The following is a 23,420-nucleotide window of genomic DNA, read 5'->3' as shown; positions in this document are numbered from 1 at the left end:
GAGGCGCATTGTGCGCCCCAACACTCCCCACTGTGGCGGGCGCTGTACTGGCATGTGCGCTGGTCACTGTTTTGAAGGGGAGTGAAGAACACACACACACAAAAAGGTAACTTGCTAATTTAACGTTTATTTCTATGAGGAGGAGTAATTCTGAGGGGTCAAACAAAGAAATAATCAAAAAGTGACAAAAAAGTTATTTTTATAATGACGGGTTTTGCGGCTCCCAGTTGTTTTTTCTTCGGAAACGGGTCCAAGTGGCTCTTTTTGTCTTAAAGGTTGCAGACCCCTGCTCTAGGTCAAGCCCACCCCCAGAAACATCATGCATACATTACAGAAAGAAAGGTTTGAGGGAGGAGTTGTGGTGGTAACCTGAGTGTCCTGTCACCTGGCTTTCCCCCTGCCCATGAGTCACTTCCAGGAGACAAAGGGGAGTTGGCAGTTTCCTGCCCCCAGAGGGAAGATCTGATCATTGTCCTTTGTTTCAGCCTGTGGTGAATCCACTGTTCTTTGTCATTTTGATTGTCTTCTGTCTGGGATTATCAGGGTTGACATAGCAACTGGGCAGGGCTCCTGTGGATGTGCTGGGATGGTGAAGGGATTATGGCTGACCAGAAACCAAGCCACCCCCCTTTGATAGTCCTTGTCACATGGAGTAAAAATAAAATGGAACAGTGCAAATCCGATGTATGGTTGATTCTTCTATGAATTTATAACAGAAGTGTAGCGTATGTAGAGTGTGAGTGTGAGTGTGTGTGTGAAGTTTGTACAAACTGAATGATGGGGGGGGGGGTTCTGCTACAATAGCAAAGCGGACGAAAATAGAAACAAGCCAGAAACGCAAATTGGGGGAAGTCTTGGAGGGGAGGGAGGGAGGAATATATAGTAAACATTAAGAATTTGAGATGTATGTAATGAATGAAAATGAAAAATGAATAAAAATTTCAAAAAATAAAAATAAGAATTCTGTGTTCCAGACCCAATGCTAACCTGCAATTGAAGCCTATGAGCTGCAGACCTGCTTTGAGCCTGTCGGAGGCTCCAGGGATTCTCAGTGGCCTCGTGGGCCATAAGCGCCAACTGTCCAGGGAGCGGCAAAACTATGCCAAGCCAGATACAAGGGGGGGGGGGGAGATTTCCATTCGTTTCCATGCCACTTTCCCACAAACCTGGGCCCAAAAGGGATCAAAATGTATCAAATTAGTATCAATAAGTATAACAATTAAGAGAAATTAGGAACAATTTGAAATAATCCTGACGGCAAGAAGTAACCACATGGAAAGACCAATGCAACATTGTATGACACAATCCAGATAAGCTTACCTGATGTAACAGCTTGGGATCAAACAGGGGCCGGAATAATGCCTGACTCAGAAAGGAAACGGTTGGATCCTGTAGAACAGGCATGGCCAAAGTCTGTTTCGGGGCCTAATCCAGCCCACTGGTCGGTTTAGTCCAGCTCCTGTGGCAGTTTATTTCCTGGGGTAAAATCCTAAAAAAACCCCAATAATTTCAATCCTTAAAAAAGGTCAACAACTTTGGTTGGCCCTTTGGTCGGCCCTCAGGGCCCTTCACTTCAAAGAGGTCTGGCCCTCTTTGAAAAAAGTTTGCTGTAGAAGCTCCCCCCTGATGGCTTGCTTGCCTTGGGCGGCCGAGGCCACTGCCCTGTGGGCTAGTGCTGGGAGACCCCTTCCACCTGAGGCTCAGCTTGCATGTGTGCATGGAACTAATAATAATAAGAAGAAAGAATTCTATCGGAGAAAATGCCTACCAACTCCAAGGACTTTTATGCCAAGGAAAGCAAATCCCAGGTGTGTGTTGTTGGGTCCTCCCCACCCCACCCCCCAAAAAACCAACAACCCTCAGCTGTGCTGGCTGATGCAGTGGTGGTGCCCAAACTCTGGCACTCCCTCTCTGAGGGAAATATTTAGTAATATTCATTTTCCCCATATACAAAGACAACATCACTCACAGGCCGTCAACCATGTTGCTTAGACCTATCAGATTTCTGCAGTTCTTTCCACATTTGACCATGAAATCTTGGGGGGAGGGAGGGTTATAAACACAATCTTTTTGACACATACACAGGGGTACCTCTGGTTGCAAAGGGGATCCATTCTGGAGGCCCGTTCGCAACATGAAAAGAGCGCAACCTGAAGTGCCGTATCTGCGCAGGTGCGCGGTGCAATTTGGCGCTTGTGCGCATGTGAGAAGCGTGATTTAGCGCTTGTGCTGTGTGCATGTGTGAACGGCAAAACACGGAAGTAACCCTTTCCGGTACTTCTGGGTCGCCATGGGATGCAACCTGAAAAAACGTAGCTTGAAGCAAGCGTAACATGAGGTATGATTGTAATCCAAAAATGGTTACCACACATCATAGAAAAGACGGGGGCTAGAATTTCTTTGGCTGCATGATTCTAGCACATCAGCTTTTCAGCCGGGGCTATTGCCCATGCTCAGTGTTCAAGCCCAAGGCAGTGCGCCATTGCGTGGCTCTTTGTGAGGAAACCGGACCCTGGGTGAGCACCAGGAACCCCTGGAATCTCCCACTGCTTGGAGGCTGGAATGGCAGGCAGCAAGATTAAACTCAATTCTTTAAATACCAAAACCCAGAATGGGTAAGCGGAATTGCAAAACTACCACATACATTTGTAAGATCCAGTCTCCCCACATCCCCTCCCACAGGTTGATGTTGCCCCTGGGATCGTGTGGGATATTCGCAAGGGGGAAATATCTGGCGTAAGTAAGAGTTTCAAAAGGATTCCCTTCATTGGACCAAAACTGTTTTAAAAGCCCCAAAAGTGTCTTCTGGTTTTTTTTAATTTTCAATAGCGATTATTACTTGAAAGTTCATTTCCTAGGGAATATTTGTGGCTATAAGATGGCCAAATTCTCCCTCAATTAATATTTTGTATATACCGTATTTTCCCGTGTATAACACACCCCAGTGTATAAATATTTGGGGGGGTTCAAAATTAAGAAAATGTGCTATGCACTATCTGTGTATAAGACGACCCCTTATTTTAAACTTCAAAAATTGGGGGGGGGGGGAATAGTCTTATACACGGAAAAATATGGTAGCTCATACTCCTGCCTCTGATGTGGCAGGAACATTCACCAGAGTTGTTCTAGAGGAGTCTGCTTGAATGGCTGTACTGTAGAAGAGGAAGGAAATGAACCCATGTCCTCATTCATGCGCACGAGGTCTACACTTAACCAGTGAGCTGTGGCGCCACACTGAGCACATGGCACATGCTTTGCTCTGCAGGGACAGACGGCAAGCACATCAGGCGCCTGCCCTCTGGGGACCAGGGGAGGGCGTTCCCTTCCAGACCCCACCTGACAGAGCGGGGGCAGCAGGAGTCCGGATCTGATGCTCCGTGGGTCCCACCTGCTCCCAGGGACCAGGCCCAGCCCCACTCTCCCCGCTCAGAGTGTGTGAGGCTCAGGGAACTGCTCCCCCCACCCCAGGGGCATCTCAGGGCAGGGCTGGAGCTCCCAGGATGTCTCAGGGTGTGACTTACGCTGACCTGAGATTTGCGAAGGTCCCTCGAAGGGAGAGCCAGGAGGAAGGTAGAGGCGCAGCCAGCCCAGATCTCCCCCCCAGCTCCCCCCACCCCATGTCACCACCTGTTCCTCACACCACCTTGTCTTCCAGAGCCAAATGATGGGGAGCTCACCTATGAGAACATCCAGGGGCCCAGGCCCAGGGGGCAGGAGGAGGAAGAGGAAGAGGAGACCCCCAGGGAACCGGAAGATGCAAGAGGTGAGTCTCTGGTACCCTCCCCACTAGGAGGAGGATGCCAGAGAAGGAAGGAGGGAAGGGAAGGGAAGGGAAGGGAAGGGGGGGCTCTGGAGATGCTTGTTCTCCTCCACCAAATGGAGGCTCCTCACCAGTGCTGGATTAAACCCTGTTTAGGCCCCCAGGTAGTCAAAACCTCGGGGGAAGAGGGCCTCACAAATCATGTCCTAATACTTTTCTTATTTTACCAGCCAACCATTTTAACGAACCAATTTTATTATATTGCCCGGGGCTCCCCAAAAAGCATGGGGGCCATAGGATGACGTCTATCTACGCTGCCTACTTAGTGATTTTTAATTTTCTTTTCTTTTCTGTTTTATCATATCATCAATGCATAATATGTTAAAGTCAGACCCATAATAGTAAGAAAGGGGGGGAATAATAATAATGTAAATAATAATAGATTCAGGTAGGTAGCCGTGTTGGTCTGATGCAGCCAGGGGAGGAAATAAGCTGAAGAAGTGTGCATGCACACAGAAAGCTTACACCAGAACAAGCTTAGTTGGTCTATAAGGGGCTCCTGGACAATTTTTTATTTGTAAATAATAAATTATAATTTGTTAATAATGATAGCAACATAACTTATTCCTCCAGTTTATTTAACTCTTTGTTGTTGTTTAGTCGTTTAGTCGTGTCTGCCTCTTCGTGACCCCCTGGACCAGAGCACGCCAGGCCCTCCTGTCTTCCACTGCCTCCCTCATGCTGGTAGCTTCGAGAGCACTGTCCCACCATCTCGTCCTCTGTCGTCCCCTTCTCCTTGTGCCCTCCATCTTTCCCACCATCAGGGTCTTTTCCAGGGAGTCTTCTCTTCTCATGAGGTGGCCAAAGTCTTGGAGCCTCAGCTTCACGATCTGTCCTTCCAGTGAGCACTCAGGGCTGATTTCCTTCAGAATGGAGAGGTTTGATCTTCTTGCAGTCCATGGGACTCTCAAGAGTCTCCTCCAGCACCAGAATTCAAAAGCATCCATTCTTCGGCGAATAGCCTTCTTTATGGTCCAGCTCTCACTTCCATACATCACTACTGGGAAAACCATAGCTTTTACTATACGGACCTTTGTTGGCAAGGTGATGTCTCTGCTTTTTAAGATGCTGTCTAGGTTTGTCATTGCTTTTCTCCCAAGAAGCAGGCGTCTTTTAATTTCGTGGCTGCTGTCACCATCTGCAGTGATCATGGAGCCCAAGAAAATAAAACCTCTCACTGCCTCCATTTCTTCCCCTTCTATTTGCCAGGAGGTGATGGGACCAGTGGCCATGATCTTCGTTTTTTTGATGTTGAGCTTCAGACCATATATGTGCTCTCCTCTTTCACCCTCATTAAAAGGTTCTTTAATTCCTCCTCACTTTCTGCCATCAAGGTTGTGTCATCTGCATATCTAACTCTTAAAAACCTTAATTTTAACTCCCTGTCCACTCTTCCTCTCGTTTCCTGTCTGTTGTCTTTTCTGCGTTTTCTTCTTCTACTAAATTCTTTTCATTGCCTTACACTGTCCCACTTTGTCACATCCATTGCTGAGCATTTCCCCCCAGTCTGTTACACTTATTTTCTTGTTAAAATGTTTTTCTGTTTATTCTATATATAATGTCCAGTTCCCTTATAAATTCATAGGGTCTTTATTTCTTAATCTGTCATACTGGCAAGTTCTAGATATTCTTCTCTTGATGGTACTGCATCTGCTCTCCCCTTTCGTGCTACCAGAATGTGGGCAGCTGTAGTCACATCCATAGAGTAGTTTGATTTTGGGGGGGATTTATATTGTTATTATTCCTAGAAGGAAAGATTCTGGATTTTTAGGAAAAGTTCTTTTAAACATTTTCTTAAATCCGTTACAAACCACCTCCCATAATTATGTTATTATTCTACAAGACCACCATGAGTGATAAAATGTGCCAATTGTTTCTTTACATTTCTAGCATAGGCCACTTTTAGTTCTAAACATTTTAGCTTGTTTACTTGGCATCAAGTACCACCTGTGGATCATTTTTAAACAGTTTAAACTAGCAGTTTAAATTTAAATTTATTTTCTACAAATGTTCCCACAGGTTCAGATCAATATTGTGACCCATATCTTGTGCCCATTTGAACATAGATGATTTCACAAATTTTTATTTAGTTTCCCAATCTAATAATATCCTATATATTTGAGGAAAATTTTTAAACTCTAGATCTTAATATTTCTTTTTCGAATTGTGATGGTTTTTCTGCAAATCCCCATTTTTTATTCACCTTACATTTTTAAGTGATTTGATGATAGTTTAGCTAGTCTGAAACAAATTCTTTAATCTCTTCATTTTTTCTTCTCCTGAAAAGTATAACAAATCATTATAGGTACCCCAGTTACCACTCATATTATTATATTTCCTTGTCTCAGCTTCTATTGGGGATAACCACCTTGGTGTTTTGTTTTCTATTTTGTTTTATTTTATTGTATTTTCCCCACACCCTAATTAAGTTTTTTCTAATAACTTTGTTGGCAAAGCTTTTACGTATTCCTTCTTTGCCATACCAGATACAAGCATGCCAGCCATGTTTGACATCAGGACCCTCCAAATCTAGCAGCTGTGTCTTTTCCAGCAGTATCCAGTCTTTTATCCGACAGAGGCAGGCAGCTTCAAAATATAATTCCAAATCTGGGAGTGCGAAACTTCAGCTTTAAAAGTAGGGGCCACATTTTATTCCACATGTTGCAGGAGGGGGGGGAGCAGGTTGTTTCAGGAGGATGACTGGTTTTATGCAATATTGTGCTATTCTGAAGCGCCCTGCTTTACAGAACTCTTCTACGTAAACAAGTGAGCAAAGGTTGCCACTGATTTGCAGGTGACATTTAGGTTTGCACAGATTATGGGACTCTGACACCCAACTGCAGCAAATCCATTTTTTAAAAGGATCAGACTTTAAAAGGTAAAGAAATCCTGTGCAACCTGCAAGAATCTGAGTTTTCTTGGTTTGGAAAGTGATGGGGAAACGGATTCAAAAGTGTGGGGTGGTGAACAAATGACTAAGGGCAAGCAGTCACAAACAATGCAGAACAAATGCTTTACCTCTACCTAAATGCTGAATAAATAAGTCCACCTAAGTTTGGCGCAAGTAAATACTCAACGAACAGACTGCCTGAAGTTGCCCAAGCCAGTTTCCCCTTCCCCCAAGGGCCACTTTGCTTAGCAAATCAGCACGTCTTGAGACCACTGACATGTAAGATGCAAAGTCTGCATTTTATTTTCCTTATTTACTGTAAGTGGAACTTTTTTAATCAAGCAAATATGACTCATTCTGGTGTTTTGCAGAAGTAAGAAAGCGGCATAGATAAGAAAGGTTCTCCATTTATCTGAGAAACTTAAAATACAAGTTCAAGATGATGAAAGGGCTATTTATCTCAATAGATTTCTGACCTGCCTTGTCTTCTGGACAGGTAACACCATTAAAACCCCCATCTGTCCAGCTGGTTTTGTTGGCTCAAATAATGAATAATAAGCCAAGCAATAATATTCCACATGCATGTGACTTTCAGCATTCAGAGTTTCGCTTACAAGGACCTTGTAAAAATAAAAAAATTCCTTCCAGTAGCACCTGAAAGACCAACTAAGTTAGTTCTTGGTATGAGCTTTCGTGTGCATGCACACTTCTTCAGATACACTGTGCATGCACACGAAAGCTCATACCAAGAACTAACTTAGTTGGTCTTTCAGGTGCTACTGGAAGGAATTTTTTTATTTTGACTATGGCAGACCAACACGGCTACCTATCTGTAACAAGGACCTTGTAAAGTAAGGCAGTCTGAGTATTGTGCCAGGTATCTAATCACCATTAAATCCACAGGCCCCAGGCTGAAGTCCTCCTTGCAGCCCCTTGTCCTCCACATCCAGTGACAGCATTACCATCCATCAAGGATCCTTCAGAGTCCAGAGTCCTGCTCTTCTGGTCGTTCCACCAGACTGAACGACTCTCCCCGCTCTCCTCCCTTTGCATGTTGTCCTGGGGGTTCTCTTGACCACCCAGAGCTGATTTGGGGAGCCCAGGGAGAGGCGGGCGGGGGGGATCCCAATACAGTCGCTGGAACCCTTGCGCCTCAGTGTCAGGTTCATGGGATCCTTTGCTTCCAACTTTCAGTCTGCACCACCAAGTCTTCTCCTCCCTGGGCAACGTGAAGACAGCCAAGGAGAAGGAGGGGAAAGACTGGAGTTACCTTCATGGATGCTTGGGAGGTGGGGATCGCTGCCTTTTAGGGGGAAAGGTGTATTCTGAGACTAATCATTTTCCTGCTTGGGCTCTAGATTCCAGACATCTTCCATACAAGCAAGAATCAGAGCGTTTTGGAGCACAGAGTGTTTGGGAACCCAGCCCAGTATTGTCTCCACGGGCTGGCAGCAGCCCTCCACGGTTTCAGACTGGGGCCTCTCCCATCCCTCCCTGGAGATGCCACCAGGAACCGATCCTGGCACCTTCTGCATGCAGAGCAGCTGTTCTGCCACTCAGCTAATTCTCTTCCCAGTTCCCACTTTTTCTAGAGAACAATGACTGGATGGGCCAAACTCCCCAGAGGACGAGGCTTGGCTGCACCCAGTTCAAAGCATGCTCACTCCTCGGCAACTATTACTTCAACATTTTCAGGAAGGCCTTCCCAGCGAGGGGCACTGAAGGCAGGATCCATCCCTGCACGAGTGCACCTTCTTGCCTCCTTCCCATGCACAACACAGACACACAGTCCTGAACATGCCTCGGAGCGCCAGCTGTTACAGGGACCAGGCGCAAGTGGCCATTTCCCAACTGCAACCGGGCAGCTTTGGGGCTAAAAGCCGCCAGTCCGAGCCCCCAGCTGATCCCAGTGAGCTTCTCTTGCAGAGTCAGACCATCGGACCTGGTATGCCATCCTGGCCTTGTTGGCCACCTGCCTCTTCCTTCTCGCCACCGCCGTAGGACTGGGGGTCCGATGTGAGTAGCGGGTGCCCCCTGCCCAAATCCATCACCCTGGGAAAAGCCAATCAGTTGGGGGGGGGATCACAGTTGGCTCACAGCTTGCCCTCTCTGCCCTGGGCTCTGGGCATGAAAAGGTGCATTTGAATAATGTAGTTTATGAGGCCCACCTTGCGGGGGGTGGTCCCCTGGGAAAAAACCTTCAAGGGAGACCAGCTGCTTGGGCTGCTCTTGGTGGGGAAGAGCCCAGCCTGGTGTCCCCCCCCTTCTCCTCTGCAGATGGGCAGCTCTCCCAGCAGCTCCAGCGGGAATCCCAAAACCATGCGGCGCAGAGCAGCCTCCTGGCCCAGAGACTCAGCACCTTGGAGGAGAGCCTGTCCGGTTCTCAGGAGCTGCTCCGCGAGGCTGAAAGAGATCTCCGTCTCACCCAGAAGGCCCTGGAAGAGAGCTGGAGGGATGGGAACAGGACACAACGGCAGCTGGGAGACCAAGTGAGGCAAGCAGACCACAACCTGACGCATCTGAAGCATGAGAAGGAGCAAGTCGAGAGAGCGCTGGGCGAAGCCACCTCTTGCCAGCAGATGGGTAGGTCTGTGGTGTGGGAATGTTCAGGGAGGCAGGAGAGGATATATTGTTTGTTAATATCCTTCCTCACTTGCACTAGCAAGTTCCTTTACTTGGCAGAGTTTTACATTCCCCCTTTAAATGCACAGCAGGTAGCTGGTTGCAGGCTTGTGTAAGCCTCTCACTATTAACGGTAAGTTCCTGGTGAGTTCCCTTAGATCCCTCTTAAAAGAATAAACACACCACAATCTTGTGTAAAGTATATAAAAGAAGTTTACTCACATTATCAGTTCACAGATGGATCCCTGAAGGCAGATGTAGTTACAAAAATATACATGTGAGTCTATCCCATATGGGGATAATCCCACTGTCCTCTGTCGGCTGAAAGCCAACAGGACATTTCTAGCTAAAAAGCTGCTCCAACAACGGAGGAAGTCAAAGAGAGAGAGAGAGAGAGAGAGAGAGAGAGAGAGAGAGCTGCGTGCGTTGTCCTTTTGTTACCTGGTCAGGTAAGGTCACGCCCATCTCTAGTCACTTGCAAAAGGAAGTATGTCTCAGCCAGGAGGAAACAGGAAGTTCCAACTGTCTGGACCAAACATCCCCTTGCATGTCCACTCTAGGAAAACGAGGAATGTTGTACTTGACTGCTACCTATGTATCACATCCCGCATAGGGGGCTGGGGGAGCCCTGACCCTGTTCATTGCTTAGACAGATGAGCATTTGTTTCAGGGGTGTGGCCTGTTGATGGGCTGGGAGGGGGCTCTGTTGGTGCCACTCTATGGCAACTGTGCCACAACCTCGGGCCCCATCTCTGCGCTCCGTGTGATCCACTCACCACATCCCAGGAACATACAAAATGAAACTGAAACTCTCGCACAGCCTCTGGGGCGCATCTCCCAGGTCACATGTTGCTTTTTGTGCCCAGCAGCCACCATGCACCACCAATCATCACTCGTTCTCTATACCAGGCACGTCCAGCTCTATAGAGACTGCAATCTACTCCCAGTATAATAAAACTGGCAGTGATCTGCCCATTGGCATTGCCCATAGTTGTTGAGCTTTTTCAGGGGGACAAACCAGAGTTGGCATTAGTTGATGAAATTTTGGGGGGAAGGATTGAATTAAAACACTTGTCCTATAGTCCGCTGCCCTCCCTCATTCCCCGCACTCTGCTGAGGGGAGGGAACACAACATTTCTAAGCAGCATCAGAAGCAACGATGGGATGTAGCACCAGGGGTGGGGCACGTCGCGAGCGCCAAGGAGCAACAGGGGGTCACTTTCTTGGCTCCTGCAATCAACCTGGAACACTCCGGCAATCTACCTGTCTATCGCAGTCAACCGGTTGGACACTGCTGCTCTATAATATCGCATGAACTGGACCTAGCACAGATTCTCTTCTGCAAAGCAACAAATAAGTTTTGTTGCTGAAGAGCGCCAAATCGGAATCTGCCAGGATGCTAATAATAATATTAATAACAACAACAACAACAAAATATTTATACCCCACCCACTCTGGGTGGCTCCCAACAGAATAATAATAATAAGCAGCGATAAAACATCAAACATTTAAAAAATCCCTAAACAAGGCTGCCTTCAGATGTCTTCTAAAAGTCAGAAGTTGTTTATTATGGATCTCACCCCCCAAATGGTGATACCCTGGAGGGGCACACAGGCTCTCAGCAGATTGGCAGGACAAGTCTGTGTCCCACCAGGGCTTGGCTGCCAGCCTGAGGCCACCTGCCAGTCCCAGCCGCTCAGAAGCTGAAAGCTGCTCCCTTGACCTTCTCTCCCCCAGGCTGCTGTCCCCATGGATGGAAGCTCTTCCGGTGGAAATGCCTGTGGGTTTCACCTTCGTCAGAAAGGAAGAGCTGGAGAAACAGCCAAGAAGCCTGCCAAGCCAGATCCTCTCAGCTGCTTATTTTAAAGCCCTGGAGCGCAAGGGAATTATGGGATGGTGTAATAGCAAGGGATGAGGAGGTAATAACTGTGGGGTACAAGTAGCTCCAACATAATGCAAGGGGCTGGAGGGTGAGGAGGGGACGTCGAGTCCAGAGTCAAGCCTTACTGACCGGTAAGAGAAACCCAGAAGCAGGTTATTCTCCAGTTCCACCCAAAATGAAACCCATTGATTTCACACTGCTGGGGACCCAAACCATAGAAGGGGAAGTCAAAATCACAGAAGTGGAAGCAATGAGAACGCAGGGAGCGAGCGATGTGCAGCGCGGCCCAGTTCACACACGGCTGTGAGCAATGGCTCCTGGCTTGCTGTGAACAAACAGTTGCTTCTGAACCAAGACAGGTATGTTTCACCTGCCCTGAAGAAACCCTAATCAGCTGGCAAACGGAGACCCCGATCCAGACATTGCGCTCAGCTTGGCTTCCTCTCCTGTTGCTCCTCCAAGAGAGCGATGAAGGAGGAATGATCCGGCCTGCTGCTCATTCATAGTCAGCCATTACCCACAACTTGCTCTGATGATGGGCAAAGGGGACCAGGGGGAGCTCCTAGGGATAGGCCCCCCCCCGCCACCTGCAGAGCATATCCAGGGGCCGACGAGAAAGGATATTCAGCACTAGGGGTGGGGAACCCGTTTGGCTCCACCTGACCTCACAACATCCCTGCAAGGCACTGCTAAGCAAAGGTTTCCTCCTCCGTTTTAGCCAGCCTTTCAGTGAAAACCCATCCCTGAATCAGGAAGGACCTTGAATGTAAACCTGCCAAAGTGAGCAGGGTTTAAGCCACACTTGAGGAAAGAGGCATTTTGGCTGATAGGAAGAAAGGAAGGGGAAGGGGAAGCCTCAGAGACTAGAAAATGAAACAGAAGCAGGGCAAATGCAGTCAAGGGGAGCAGAAACAGCAGCTCCTTAGGACCCCAGGGATGATGATGATGATGATGATTATTATTATTATTATTATTATTATTATTATTATTATTATTATTATTATTATTATTATTATTTCTATACCCCCGTCCATCTGGCTGGGTTTCCCCAGCCACTCTGGTCAGCTTTCAACAGAGCATTAAAAACAGAATAAAACTTCAAACATAAAAAACTTCCCTAAACAGGGCTGCCTTCATATGTCTTATAAAAGTCAGGTAGTTGTTTATTTCCTTGACATCTGATAGGAGGGTGCTCCTTCAGGGATACTTACAGCCCGTTGTCCAAATAACTCACTCATCCATCACAATTCTGACTCCACTGATTAGCTAAAAACACTCTTTTTGCTCCTACTCAACAGCCAAACGAATACTGGATTGGACTACGAGAAACATGGTCTACAAAGAAGAAAGACTGGGTTTTCACTTGGGTTGATGACACCCCTTATGAAGGGTAAGTACACCAGAGAAGGTCCTTTTGCTACTGCCTAGTCCTATTGGATGACTACAGGATAGGAAGAATCCAATCCCCCCAGAAGGCAAAAGCACAATAGCTCAGGTAGAATTTCCACAGCCTCTCAGGAAAAGAACCATCAGGGCCAAGAGGGTGGCACAAAGACCCCATCAGAGAGGAAAAAGGATCATAAACTTTGGCAAAAGAAGCAGGCAATACAAAGCAAGAGAGATGAATTACACTGAGCACATTTTTGAAAACAGAGGGCTGTATCCAACTCAGCTTTAATCAAAGCAGAGCCATCAGAAGGAAGAGACCTGAGTTAATCCTGCCATCACTTTCAGTAGGGTATCAGTCTCCCTCCAGGTCCAAAACAGCCCAAGGTCAATCTCAAGGGGAATCCAAGATCCAGGGAGGCAGGGGAGAGGTTGCCCCAGACCCCTCAGCCAGACCCACCGGCTGGCCCTCCTCCTCCTCCTGAGTCTCAATGTGGCCCTTGCATGACTCTGCAGGGAGGAGGATGGGGACCAGAGGAGCCTTCATTTCCCTTGCCTGCCTCTGGCTCCACCTGCTGCGCACATCTCAGCATTATCTAGCTCTTATCATCCACTTTCCTCCCCGTTTGAACTGGACCAGAGAAGTCCCCACCCACAAGTATTTCAATCTGTATACAAGGAGCCATTTCCCTGTTTAGACCAGGAGGCGTCCCCTTCTGTGTTCCTCCCTGCCTTCTAATTTTGGGATTCTGTGATGCCGAAAGCTGAGGATGCACCTTGTGTTTTTAAAGTCTTTCCCAGCTCAGGAAATGCACAGAAACTCCCAGCCAGGCAACTGTAAATTCTCAGCACAGACTTTTCAGATTGTGGCACGATATCTGCCGTAGAAATTCCAGACCTGTTCCATGGGATTCTGCCTGACCCCCAAGTTCCCTGGTCTGTGGGGCGTTGGGTTTGTCCTCTGAAGACTCCCTGAACTGGGTCTGAGCTGGGCAGGAGGAGGACAGAGGCAGCTTCCCCTCTGAATCCCAGGGGCCGGGGAGCCTGAGCAGGGAGAGGCTGCACTCAGGGGCTGCCTGGGGGCTTCCCAAGAGGTGCCTGCCTGGCCACTCTGAGAACAGCAGGCGGACTTAGATCCAGCAAGGCATTGGGTGGGTGTTTGTGTTGGGGGGGTTGCTCTCCAGCAGACATCATACACCCCTGTGATAGGAATTTTGAGGTCTTAGATATATGTCAAATGTTCATAAATGTACCATGCAAACATGTACATAAATATATAAACCACATGTCTGAAAACCCCACAGAAAAAAGTCCTGAACAAATTGACCTCAATTATTTCTCTGTAAGGTCAAAGTGGGAAATCTCACCATTGTCTCTTTCCTCACAAATCCTGTCTTAAGGGCACATTTAAGATATGAATAGGGTGTGAGCCTGTAACCTGGCTCAGGAACTAAGTATTTATCATTACAAAAGACTGGCCAGCTCCCCAGGAAATCCAGTCAAGTAAGCATTAACAGGTAACCTGCCAGACAGGAGATAAACAATGACAGGAGATAAACAAGGCACTCAGATTTCTGTTGTAGACCGCCCTTTCTGTGATGTATGTATGATATTTCTGGGGGTGGTCTTGGACTCCACGGCGGGCAATTTCAAATGTCTATATAAGGGCTGGCACACCTGTGTTCTGGGTCCGGTTTCTACCAGAGACCCCTCCCTGTTTGTGACATATGTATGATGTATCTATGATGGATGCATGATGTTTCCCCAGAGGAGAAAGGGAAAACTTATAAAAAAGGAAGCATCCCTTTGTTCAGGGCTTCTTCCTGCTTCTCCCATGTGGTGGGTGGGAGTCCTGTTGCAACAGCCTTTGATTAGAATCATAGAATCATAGAATCATAGAGTTGGAAGAGACCACAAGGGCCATCGAGTCCAACCCCCTGCCAAGCAGGAAACACCATCAGAGCACTCCTGACATATGGTTGTCAATGTTACTGCTAAAATCTGGGTGCGGGGTTACTCTGCCACCCAGCTCATCGGACTAAGTCCGTGGGTCCCTGCGGAAGAAAATGAGCTCAGCCGGACGCAGGAGCAAACTGCAGAAGATCCAAGTTTATTGCGCAACAGGTTCAAGGCGAGATTGAACCCCGAGAAAGGGGTGACATGAACTTTTGAAATTTCCCTCCATATCCCAGAATACAGTGCAAAATACATCCCAGTTACATCATGAATACATTAAGAGGTTGGGTTACACAGATTAACATATGGAGGAGGGAGGGGTGAATATGCAGAGAGCTGGATGGAGGAGGGAGGGGGGAATATGCAGAGAGCTGGATGGAGGAGGGAGGGGTGAATATGCAGAGAGCTGGATGGAGGAGGGAGGGGGGAATATGCAGAGAGCTGGAGATATGCGCAGATAAGCACATCCTGAGAAGACAATGGTCCATGTTTGCATAGTCTGTCACCTGGCATCGCCAGGAGGAAGGGCTTGGCAGATAGAAATAAATGGATATATTGTAGCGAAGAACAAGGTGAAGAAGACATGCCCCCCCCTTCCGTATCAGTCAAGCCTCTGCTTAAAGACCTCCAAAGTAGGAGACTCCACCACACTCCTTGGCAGCAAATTCCACTGTCAAACAGCTCTTACTGTCAGGAAGTTCTTCCTAATGTTTAGGTGGAATCTTCTTTCTTGTAGTTTGGATCCATTGCTCCGTGTCCGCTTCTCTGGAGCAGCAGAAAACAACCTTTCTCCCTCCTCTATGTGACATCCTTTTATATATTTGAACATGGCTATCATATCACCCCTTAACCTCCTCTTCTCCAGGCTAAACATGCCCAGCTCCCTTAGCCGTTCCTCATAAGGCATCGTTTCCAGGCCTTTGACCATTTTGGTTGCCCTCCTCTGGACACGTTCCAGTTTGTCAGTGTCCTTCTTGAATTGTGGTGCCCAGAACTGGACACAGTACTTCAGGTGAGGTCTGACCAGAGCAGAATACCACGGCACTATTACTTCCCTTGATCTAGATGCTATACTCCTATTGATGCAGCCCAGAATTGCATTGGCTTTTTTAGCTGCCGCGTCACACTGTTGGCTCATGTCAAGTTTGTGGTCAACCAAGACTCCTAGATCCTTTTCACATGTACTGCTCTCAAGCCAGGTGTCCCCCATCTTGTATTTGTGCCTCTCATTTTTTTTTGCCCAAGTGCAATACTTTACATTTCTCCCTGTTAAAATTCATCTTGTTTGTTTTGGCCCAGTTCTCTAATCTGCCAAGGCTTGGCAGAGTGTTTTGACAGGATTAGGGTCTGGACACCTTGCTTGAGGGATTATGGAGGACAGGGGAGGTGTCATGGAGTCCTAGAGAAATTGAGCAAATTGGCACGTTGATTTTCTATGCATTTTATAGATTTTAGTCCCTTTTGACATTGACAATTGGAAATAAATGGATATATTGTAGCGAAGAAGAAGGTGAAGAAGACACGCCCCCCCTTCCGTATCATAATGTTTAGGTGGAATCTTCTTTCTTGTAGTTTGGATCCATTGCTCCGTGTCCGCTTCTCTGGAGCAGCAGAAAACAACCTTTCTCCCTCCTCTATATGACATCCTTTTATATATTTGAACATGGCTATCACATCACCCCTTAACCTCCTCTTCTCCAGGCTAAACATGCCCAGCTCCCTTAGCCGTTCCTCCTAAGGCATCGTTTCCAGGCCTTTGACCATTTTGGTTGCCCTCCTCTGGACACGTTCCAGTTTGTCAGTGTCCTTCTTGAACTGTGGTGCCCAGAACTGGACACAGTACTCCAGGTGAGGTCTGACCAGAGCAGAATACAGTGGCACTATTACTTCCCTTGATCTAGATGCTATACTCCTATTGATGCAGCCCAGAATTGCATTGGCTTTTTTAGCTGCCGCGTCACACTGTTGGCTCATGTCAAGTTTGTGGTCAACCAAGACTCCTAGATCCTTTTCACATGTACTGCTCTCAAGCCAGGTGTCACCCATCTTGTATTTGTGCCTCTCATTTTTTTTGCCCAAGTGCAATACTTTACATTTCTCCCTGTTAAAATTCATCTTGTTTGTTTTGGCCCAGTTTTCTAATCTGTCGAGGTCGTTTTGAAGTGTGATCCTGTCCTCTGATTAAAGTGTGATCCTGATTAAAGTGTGATCCTGTCCCCCTGATTAAAGACCAGGCCTGCAGGCTCCTGTTTTGCTTCTACACTCCTGGCTGGTGTCTTTGTTTGAGCCCAAAGATTTTCCTTTAGCATGTGCATGCAGCAGCTTAGGGACCCCCAACTCGTTTCTCACCTGCCACTTCTCCACAATAAATTGCAATGTACGTTTCTACAGCTGTAGATTTCTGCAGTTGGTTGACATGTGAGGTTACAACCAGCCCTGGAGATTTGGGTGCCGCTAACAGTAGAGGGAGCAGCCCATTGTGCAGAGAGAGAGAACTAGGGTGGATTTTGTCCCTTGAGTTCTTTCATAAATTGCTTTTTGAACTTTTCAGAAGTAAAACATTTAATCACAGATCGTATATTCTGTTTGGAACACTGAAGAGTGGAATCATCTCAGTGGATAAGGAAGGAACGCCACATCCATACATTTGTGAGAAGCCAGCCAGCCCTGAGCAACCATTTCCTGCTTGAGAGGTAAGAGATGAATTAGGGGAGGCAGAGTTGCTCCAGCCCCTCGGTCATTTTGGCTGCTGTTTTCTGAACCTTTCCCACCTCAGCAATATCCGTTTTCAGGTGTGGCAACTACAACCATGTTCCACATGCAGTCACTGCATCAGATTTGTATCATGGCAGTTTCATGACATTAGCAGTTTTGTTTTCAATTCCTTTCCTAATGACTCCTGGCAGAGATTTTGCCTTTTTCGCGGCAAAGGCACACGTGGTCTGCATCTTCAACAAGCTCTCTGCTGTGACCCCAAGGTCTCACTCCTGGTCCATCGCTTCCAGTTCAGACAACCACCAGCTTGTACATGAAATCAGAATTTTCTGCCTCAAAGTGCATCACTTGACCCTGGCTGGCACTGAACGGCGTTCGCCATTTCCCCTCCCATTCGCACAGTTTTTTTTAAAAGATATTTATTGAAATTTTCAAAAAAAAAACAAGAAAAAAGCAAAAGAAAAATTAAAAACACATAGAATTTACATTCCTTATTTTCAATAACATCTTTCCCTGACTTCCCCACACCTCCCCTTCTTGTATTCCAGTTCCAATAATTAGCTCAGCAAGTTCTTGTCCCCAAATTTTGCCTTATTACATTTAATTCATCTTAATTAACCAATTTTAACTTATAAACCTCAATTTATACATCAATGCTCATTCTTTACACCCTTTTCTAAAGTCGACCCAAGTTCCCTTCCACGAATTTCCCAGTTTTTATACTGATTACAAAACAAAATAAACAGAAACAAAATGTAATTATACACCCTTTGGATTCCCAAAATCCCCCCCCCTTTCCCGGTTTCGATCCCAAACAAATGTCCATCAGTCTATCAACTATTAGCCTGGAGACCTCACGTCCGAGGCTCTTAATTCTCTCTCAATCCCTCTCTGCCAGTTCTTTTGATAGTCCTTTGTATTGAACACCAAGTCTCGGAGAAGCTCTGTCCCAATAGGGTCCATGTTTCTTCCAACCAGACCTCCATATGTAAAAGTGGGGCCCAAATCTTATTTCTTGCTCCTTTTAAGTCCAAATGTCCCAAATGTCCCAAAAACTCCAGCTTCCACCTTAATCAGATTTGTATTCTATAGGTCTTCAGATCTCCCCATGAGGAGATCTCTCCATTCTTCATTCTCCAATTCAAACCAGATTCTCATCATCCAAATCTTGTTTTCCTTTGTATCCATCTTAACAGGCCTCTGGCTCTCCTTTATCATCTGCGGCATTCCAGCTGAGGAGATTTCACCCCTCCCATACCCAAGAATCTCCTGACCATCTCCTGATGGTCTCTGCTGACTCTCCAGAGAAGAGGAGGCGTGTCCTGCCTATCTACTTATTCTGCCCAGCAACATATCTGTGTGTGTGAGAGAGAGTCAGTCAGTCAGTGTATCGGAGAAAGTGAGAGTGTTGGAGATCCTAGAGATAAGATTGCTGCAAAGAGCAGCTGCAGACTCTCAGTGTAGCATTGATTTATGCTTAGAATATTCAGCTCTGTATATAGCTTTGTATCATAGTTGTAGTTACAGAATAAAAGGAAGATATTCTACAGAGCTGCTCTCCGAGTGGTTTATACTCTGCAAGACTCTGCAAAACTCTGCTGCACAACGACTGTATTATTGAGACAGTGAATCCGGTGCTCTCAGCTCTAAGCTGTGAGTCCACAGCACTGTGACCTGTTCCTGTGAGAAAGGAGGTCTCTGGCGGTGCTTCCCAGCTCGCCTAGCCCAGTCGGGGTTGAGGTGCAAGAGTCCAGTTGGTGCACTGGCTCTAGGGCGATGCTGACACCAGCTCCTCCTTCCCTCTCCTCCGGAACAGCACGTATCTCTCTCTCCACTCTCTCAAAAATCTCAGATTTCTTTTCTTGTTCAGCTGCATGGGTTTCTTGAGTCAAATCCTTATCAAATTCAATAAGTTTGTTTACTGTTAAGTTCAAAATTGTAGCATTTGTAGCCAAAGCTTCACTTTGACCTTGTAACTTTCCCAAGAGAAAAAACATTCTGTCCAGTTCAGCCTGTATTTTTCCACCTGCAGCCATTCTTGTAGTGTCCCAGAACCCCCTCTAGAGGGATGCTGGTTACTTAGTATTCCTTTCCAGCTCCAATCCAAAAGTCAAGTTAACTTGTTTCTATTCTTCTTTGTTTTCAACAGTTTAAAACCAAGTTGTAAGAAATATAACCAGCAAAGAGAACAGAAACCAAGTTCTCTTTTTTTCAGCTTTGACAGCTAAATTGACAGCTGTCAAACTCTTCTATGTCTCCTCAACAGGCTCTCTCGCGGATCACTCCCAGGTCCCGGGGGGTTGCACTTCAGCTCTCAAAGTCAACTCTTATCCTCCAGCAAAATTACTTTTATTGCCAAATCGTGAAGTTAATAACTTTTATCCAATAAAGAGAAAGATGTTCTCTCGACCTTAGTTATCTAATCCTTGCTTTAATTTATCTACAGCAGTGTTTCCCAACTGGTGTTCCGCGGCACACTAGTGTGCCGCCAGACGTTGCCTGGTGTGCCGTGGGAGGGAGGCGGGCGAGTCGGGCGGCGAGAGGCGGGGCGGCGGCGGTGAGGAGAGGCCGCCCAGCGCGGGGCTCTCGCCGTCTGCCTGCCTGGCTGCCTGCCTGACGCGCAAACCCCCGGCGCAGGCGCCCCACTTGTTGACACGGGAGGGGAGGGGGGAGAGGAAACGCTGCTGGTGCCGCTGCTCCTCGGCGGCGGCTCCTCCTCTCAGCCCGCCCTGCCTATATTTGCACCAATCCCCACCCACTAAAGCAGGCGCTGCTGCCTGAGAGTTCTGAAGCCACGCCCACTTTCCCAGAGACTGGCGGTTCTGAGGGATCCAGGGCAGGGCCGGCGCGCGCGCGCGCTTCTTGCTGCCCGGGCGCTTGCTCTAATCCCGCCTTCCCTGGGAGGGAGGGACGGCGGTGGCCGCGAGCGTCCGGGGTGGGGCGCGCGCTGGCTCTCCCTGGCGGCCCGTGCCTGGCGTTCTATCAGTGCGCCTCCTCTCTCTTTCCCCACCCATCCTCCACATGCTGCGCTCTAACCCGGAGTTAGAAGCGAATTAGAACACGCCCCCCGTGTGTGGTGTGGTTTTTTTGCTGCTCCTCTTTTTTTAGGGCTTTTTGGCGGCTTTTGGGACGGCGTCGAGGGGTGGCGCCCACGCTCCTTGTGCGCCCGCCCCGGAGGCTCGCCCGCGCGGTAGTGCTAGAGGAGGAGAGAGGTGGGCATGGCGGCTGTTTTGGAGCTGCTGCTGCAGGACGAAGTGGCAGCCAGCGCTGTCGTGCGGTGGCTGAAGGCGAGCCAGAGCCCCTGCGCCGTGGAGGTAAAACGCGCAGCGCCGCCCTTGCTTCACCCAGCCCTCGGTTCGAGCGGGAAGTATCCGGGAAAACGGAGTTGATGCCGGCCTTCAAAACTCTGCGCTCCAAAAGGGAGGCGGGAGGGGAAAAAAACAGGTCGACCACTTGAGGTTTCCTCCTCTGGCGGGATGCTAAGTGGGAAGCTGCAGCCTTCAGGCCTGCGCTATGTGAACTCCTGAAGGGCTCTTGCGGTAGCTTTTCGGGAGCCCAGGTGTATATATGTGCCCCCCTGAGGGAGCCCTTCACTGAACCTGAGAACCCTGCTGTGGAGTTGGTGGGACTGAGTTGCTGTGCGCCCTTACGAATCCTTCCCAAATGCAGCTTTAATGATTCAGAAACAAGACCTACAGAATTCGTTGGAAGTTACTATTTTTTATTTTTTTTTTACATAAGTAAAAAGTGACCTTTCCCCATCTGGCATGGTGGTGTGCCTCGAGATTTTTTTCATGAAACAAGTGTGCCTTTGCCCAAAAAAGGTTGGGAAACACTGATCTACAGTACGGGGAGACGGACTTCCTTTTTGCGCCTTCCCCGATCGTGCCTAATTCAGAAAAAGAAAAAAAAAGAATTTTCCCTTTGTAATTCCAATTTCCGTACTACTCACGGGTTGTTACTTTTAGAGTCCAAATGTTCAAAGGAAGAAGTCAGCGCTCTCCAGCCATGGCATGCGGCTTCGCTCCGTAGGAGAAGCAGTCGACTCTCAGCACCACGCCACTCCCCGTCCCCCGTTCCGTAGCCTTTAAAAAGGCTCCTTCGCGGGTCGGGGGGGTGCAAATGGTGCCCGCCGAGTCACCAGGTCCACAGGCTACAGCGCCTGTGGTCCCATTTGCACAGTTTGGACAGGTCTCCTTGCCGCTCTTCACAGCTCTTTCAACAACCCTGAACAGCTTCCTGTCATTAGCAGGCTTGGTCACCTCACTGCTAACTTTGGATCGGTTATCAACAAGCTAGAAACCATAGGTCCCAATCCCCGATCCTTGGGGGGCTTCTTTCTAATTCTTACCATTTGCATTTATTCCTACTCTTTTCTTCCTGCAACTCAGCCCCCCCCCACTTCCCATCAGATGTCAAGGAAATAAAGAACTGAGAGACCTTTATCTCATTATACATGATAAAGCTATTCTTAGTCATCTCACCCCTTGCTTTTTCCTGTAAGACCTATTGCAGTCGTTAACAGGTTTACCACACCTATCAGCCAATCCCCCATTCCCACCACCCTTCTAAGTAATACCCCTCCCCACCCTCTCACTATACATAAGGGTCTGGTGACTTCTGTTTCAGTGTATCTGAAGAAGTGCGCATGCACACGAAAGCTCATACCAAGAACTAACTTAGTTGGTCCCTAAGGGGCTACTGGAAGGAATTTTTTTATTTTGTTTTGACTTTTAGAAGACATCTAAAGGCAGCTCTGTTTAGGGAAGTTTTTAATGTTTGAAGTTTTATTCTGTTTTTAGTGTTCTGTTGGGAGCCGCCCAGAGTGGCTGGGGAAACCCAACCAGATGGGCAGGGTATAAGTAATAAAATGATGATGGTAATGATGTTTGTCCCACGATATTCAAGTCACGGGTCCAGAAGGTGGGGATTTTTGTTTCTTTTCTCCTGCTTTTTCTAGGAAATTTGCTGCTTGTTCTGAATGGGAACAAATGTCAACCCACAAAAAAACCATTTCGTTCTTCTCATGAATGTATTTCTAATATTGTGTTGGGGTCTGTTGTTGCTTGCTTAGCTAGCCACCCAGGAAATCTTCCTCATGGGCATCCATTTAATGCTTGGAATTTGCAGAGCCCACTGCAGGTCCTAGCTGCACAAATCGGGATGTTTCAGGACCTTGAACTGGTGGAGCTAGCCCTGACTCCGAAGAAGGGACAGCGCTTCTGGAGCTGCTGTGGCCTCAGAGTTCTGCTGGAACAACTGGACATGAGAAGGGGTCACTTTCCTTCATGAATGTAAATCTCCCCATGGATGAGCTAATCCCAGGTGCAAGGTCAGCCAAGCCAGTTGCTATGATAGCAGCCCAGTGCCCCAACTATATTTGCAATTAATGCATGTCAGCTCACGAGTGTCAGTCTGTGAGTCTGCAGTTAGTCTGTCTGTCTGTCTGTCTGTTATTTGTGTTGCTTGCCCAATGCTACGTCTCGAATGGCTCAACTTGGAGCAACGGAGATCCTTTGTACTTGTAGTTGTATCTGTATCTGCAAAAGCCTGCAAGCTGTATCAACATTTGGAACTGTCTTATCTTCTGCAACAGTAAACTATCTGAAACTTTCTCGGCTGCTGCCTGGTGCCTGGTACTGGGAGCAACTTCCACCGTGTGGGGATCTCACCTGAGATTCCCAACAGGCTCACCTGTCCACATGGGGAGGGGCATCCCTTGTTCACGCTCCTTGGCAGCATCACCATCACGTTTGCAAGGCCAAGAGAGGCAGCCACCTTGGGCTGAGGATGGGCGGGTGTGTCTGGATTGGGCCGGCCTGTGTGAGCTGCCAGACCTGAGCCTCTTCGCATGCTGCCGTCAGGTGCAGGAAAGGATGTGGCCCCACAGGAAGCACCAAAGTCCAATCCAGCTGTTGGTCCCATCAGATCTTGGGCATGGAATGAGGTGCCATCTCATCCTCGGGCAGCCAAATTCCTTGAACAGCCCTAATCTTAACACAGGCCTTGACATTGGGACACTGGACCAGCCTGCTCACACCTGGTGGCCGTCTCTGCCTCCTGTGGGAGGGAGTTCCACAGTATTAACCCTGCACTGCATGAAGAAGGGCTTTATTTTGCCTGTCCTGGAAATAATAATAATAATAATA

The 23,420-nt window shown here is 47.7% G+C and overlaps 1 protein-coding gene across 1 annotated transcript; it reads left to right on the top strand.

Annotated features, from left to right (window-relative positions):
- The first annotated feature begins 3,144 nt into the window (after window positions 1-3,144).
- On the top strand, window positions 3,145-22,885 carry CD72 (CD72 molecule). The gene is made up of 8 exons (XM_083466219.1): window positions 3,145-3,570; window positions 3,656-3,763; window positions 8,637-8,726; window positions 8,988-9,293; window positions 11,070-11,251; window positions 12,513-12,604; window positions 17,108-17,249; window positions 22,402-22,885. Exons 1-7 carry the CDS (start codon window positions 3,501-3,503, stop codon window positions 17,244-17,246), a joined length of 987 nt encoding a protein of 328 aa, XP_083322345.1. The 5' UTR covers window positions 3,145-3,500; the 3' UTR covers window positions 17,247-17,249; window positions 22,402-22,885.
- Window positions 22,886-23,420: the final 535 nt, after the last annotated feature.

The sequence above is a fragment of the Podarcis liolepis genome (genome assembly GCF_965112155.1).
Source record: "Podarcis liolepis genome assembly, chromosome: 11".
Taxonomy (NCBI): Eukaryota; Metazoa; Chordata; class Lepidosauria; order Squamata; family Lacertidae; genus Podarcis; species Podarcis liolepis.
This window is presented reverse-complemented; position numbering and strand designations above follow the sequence as displayed.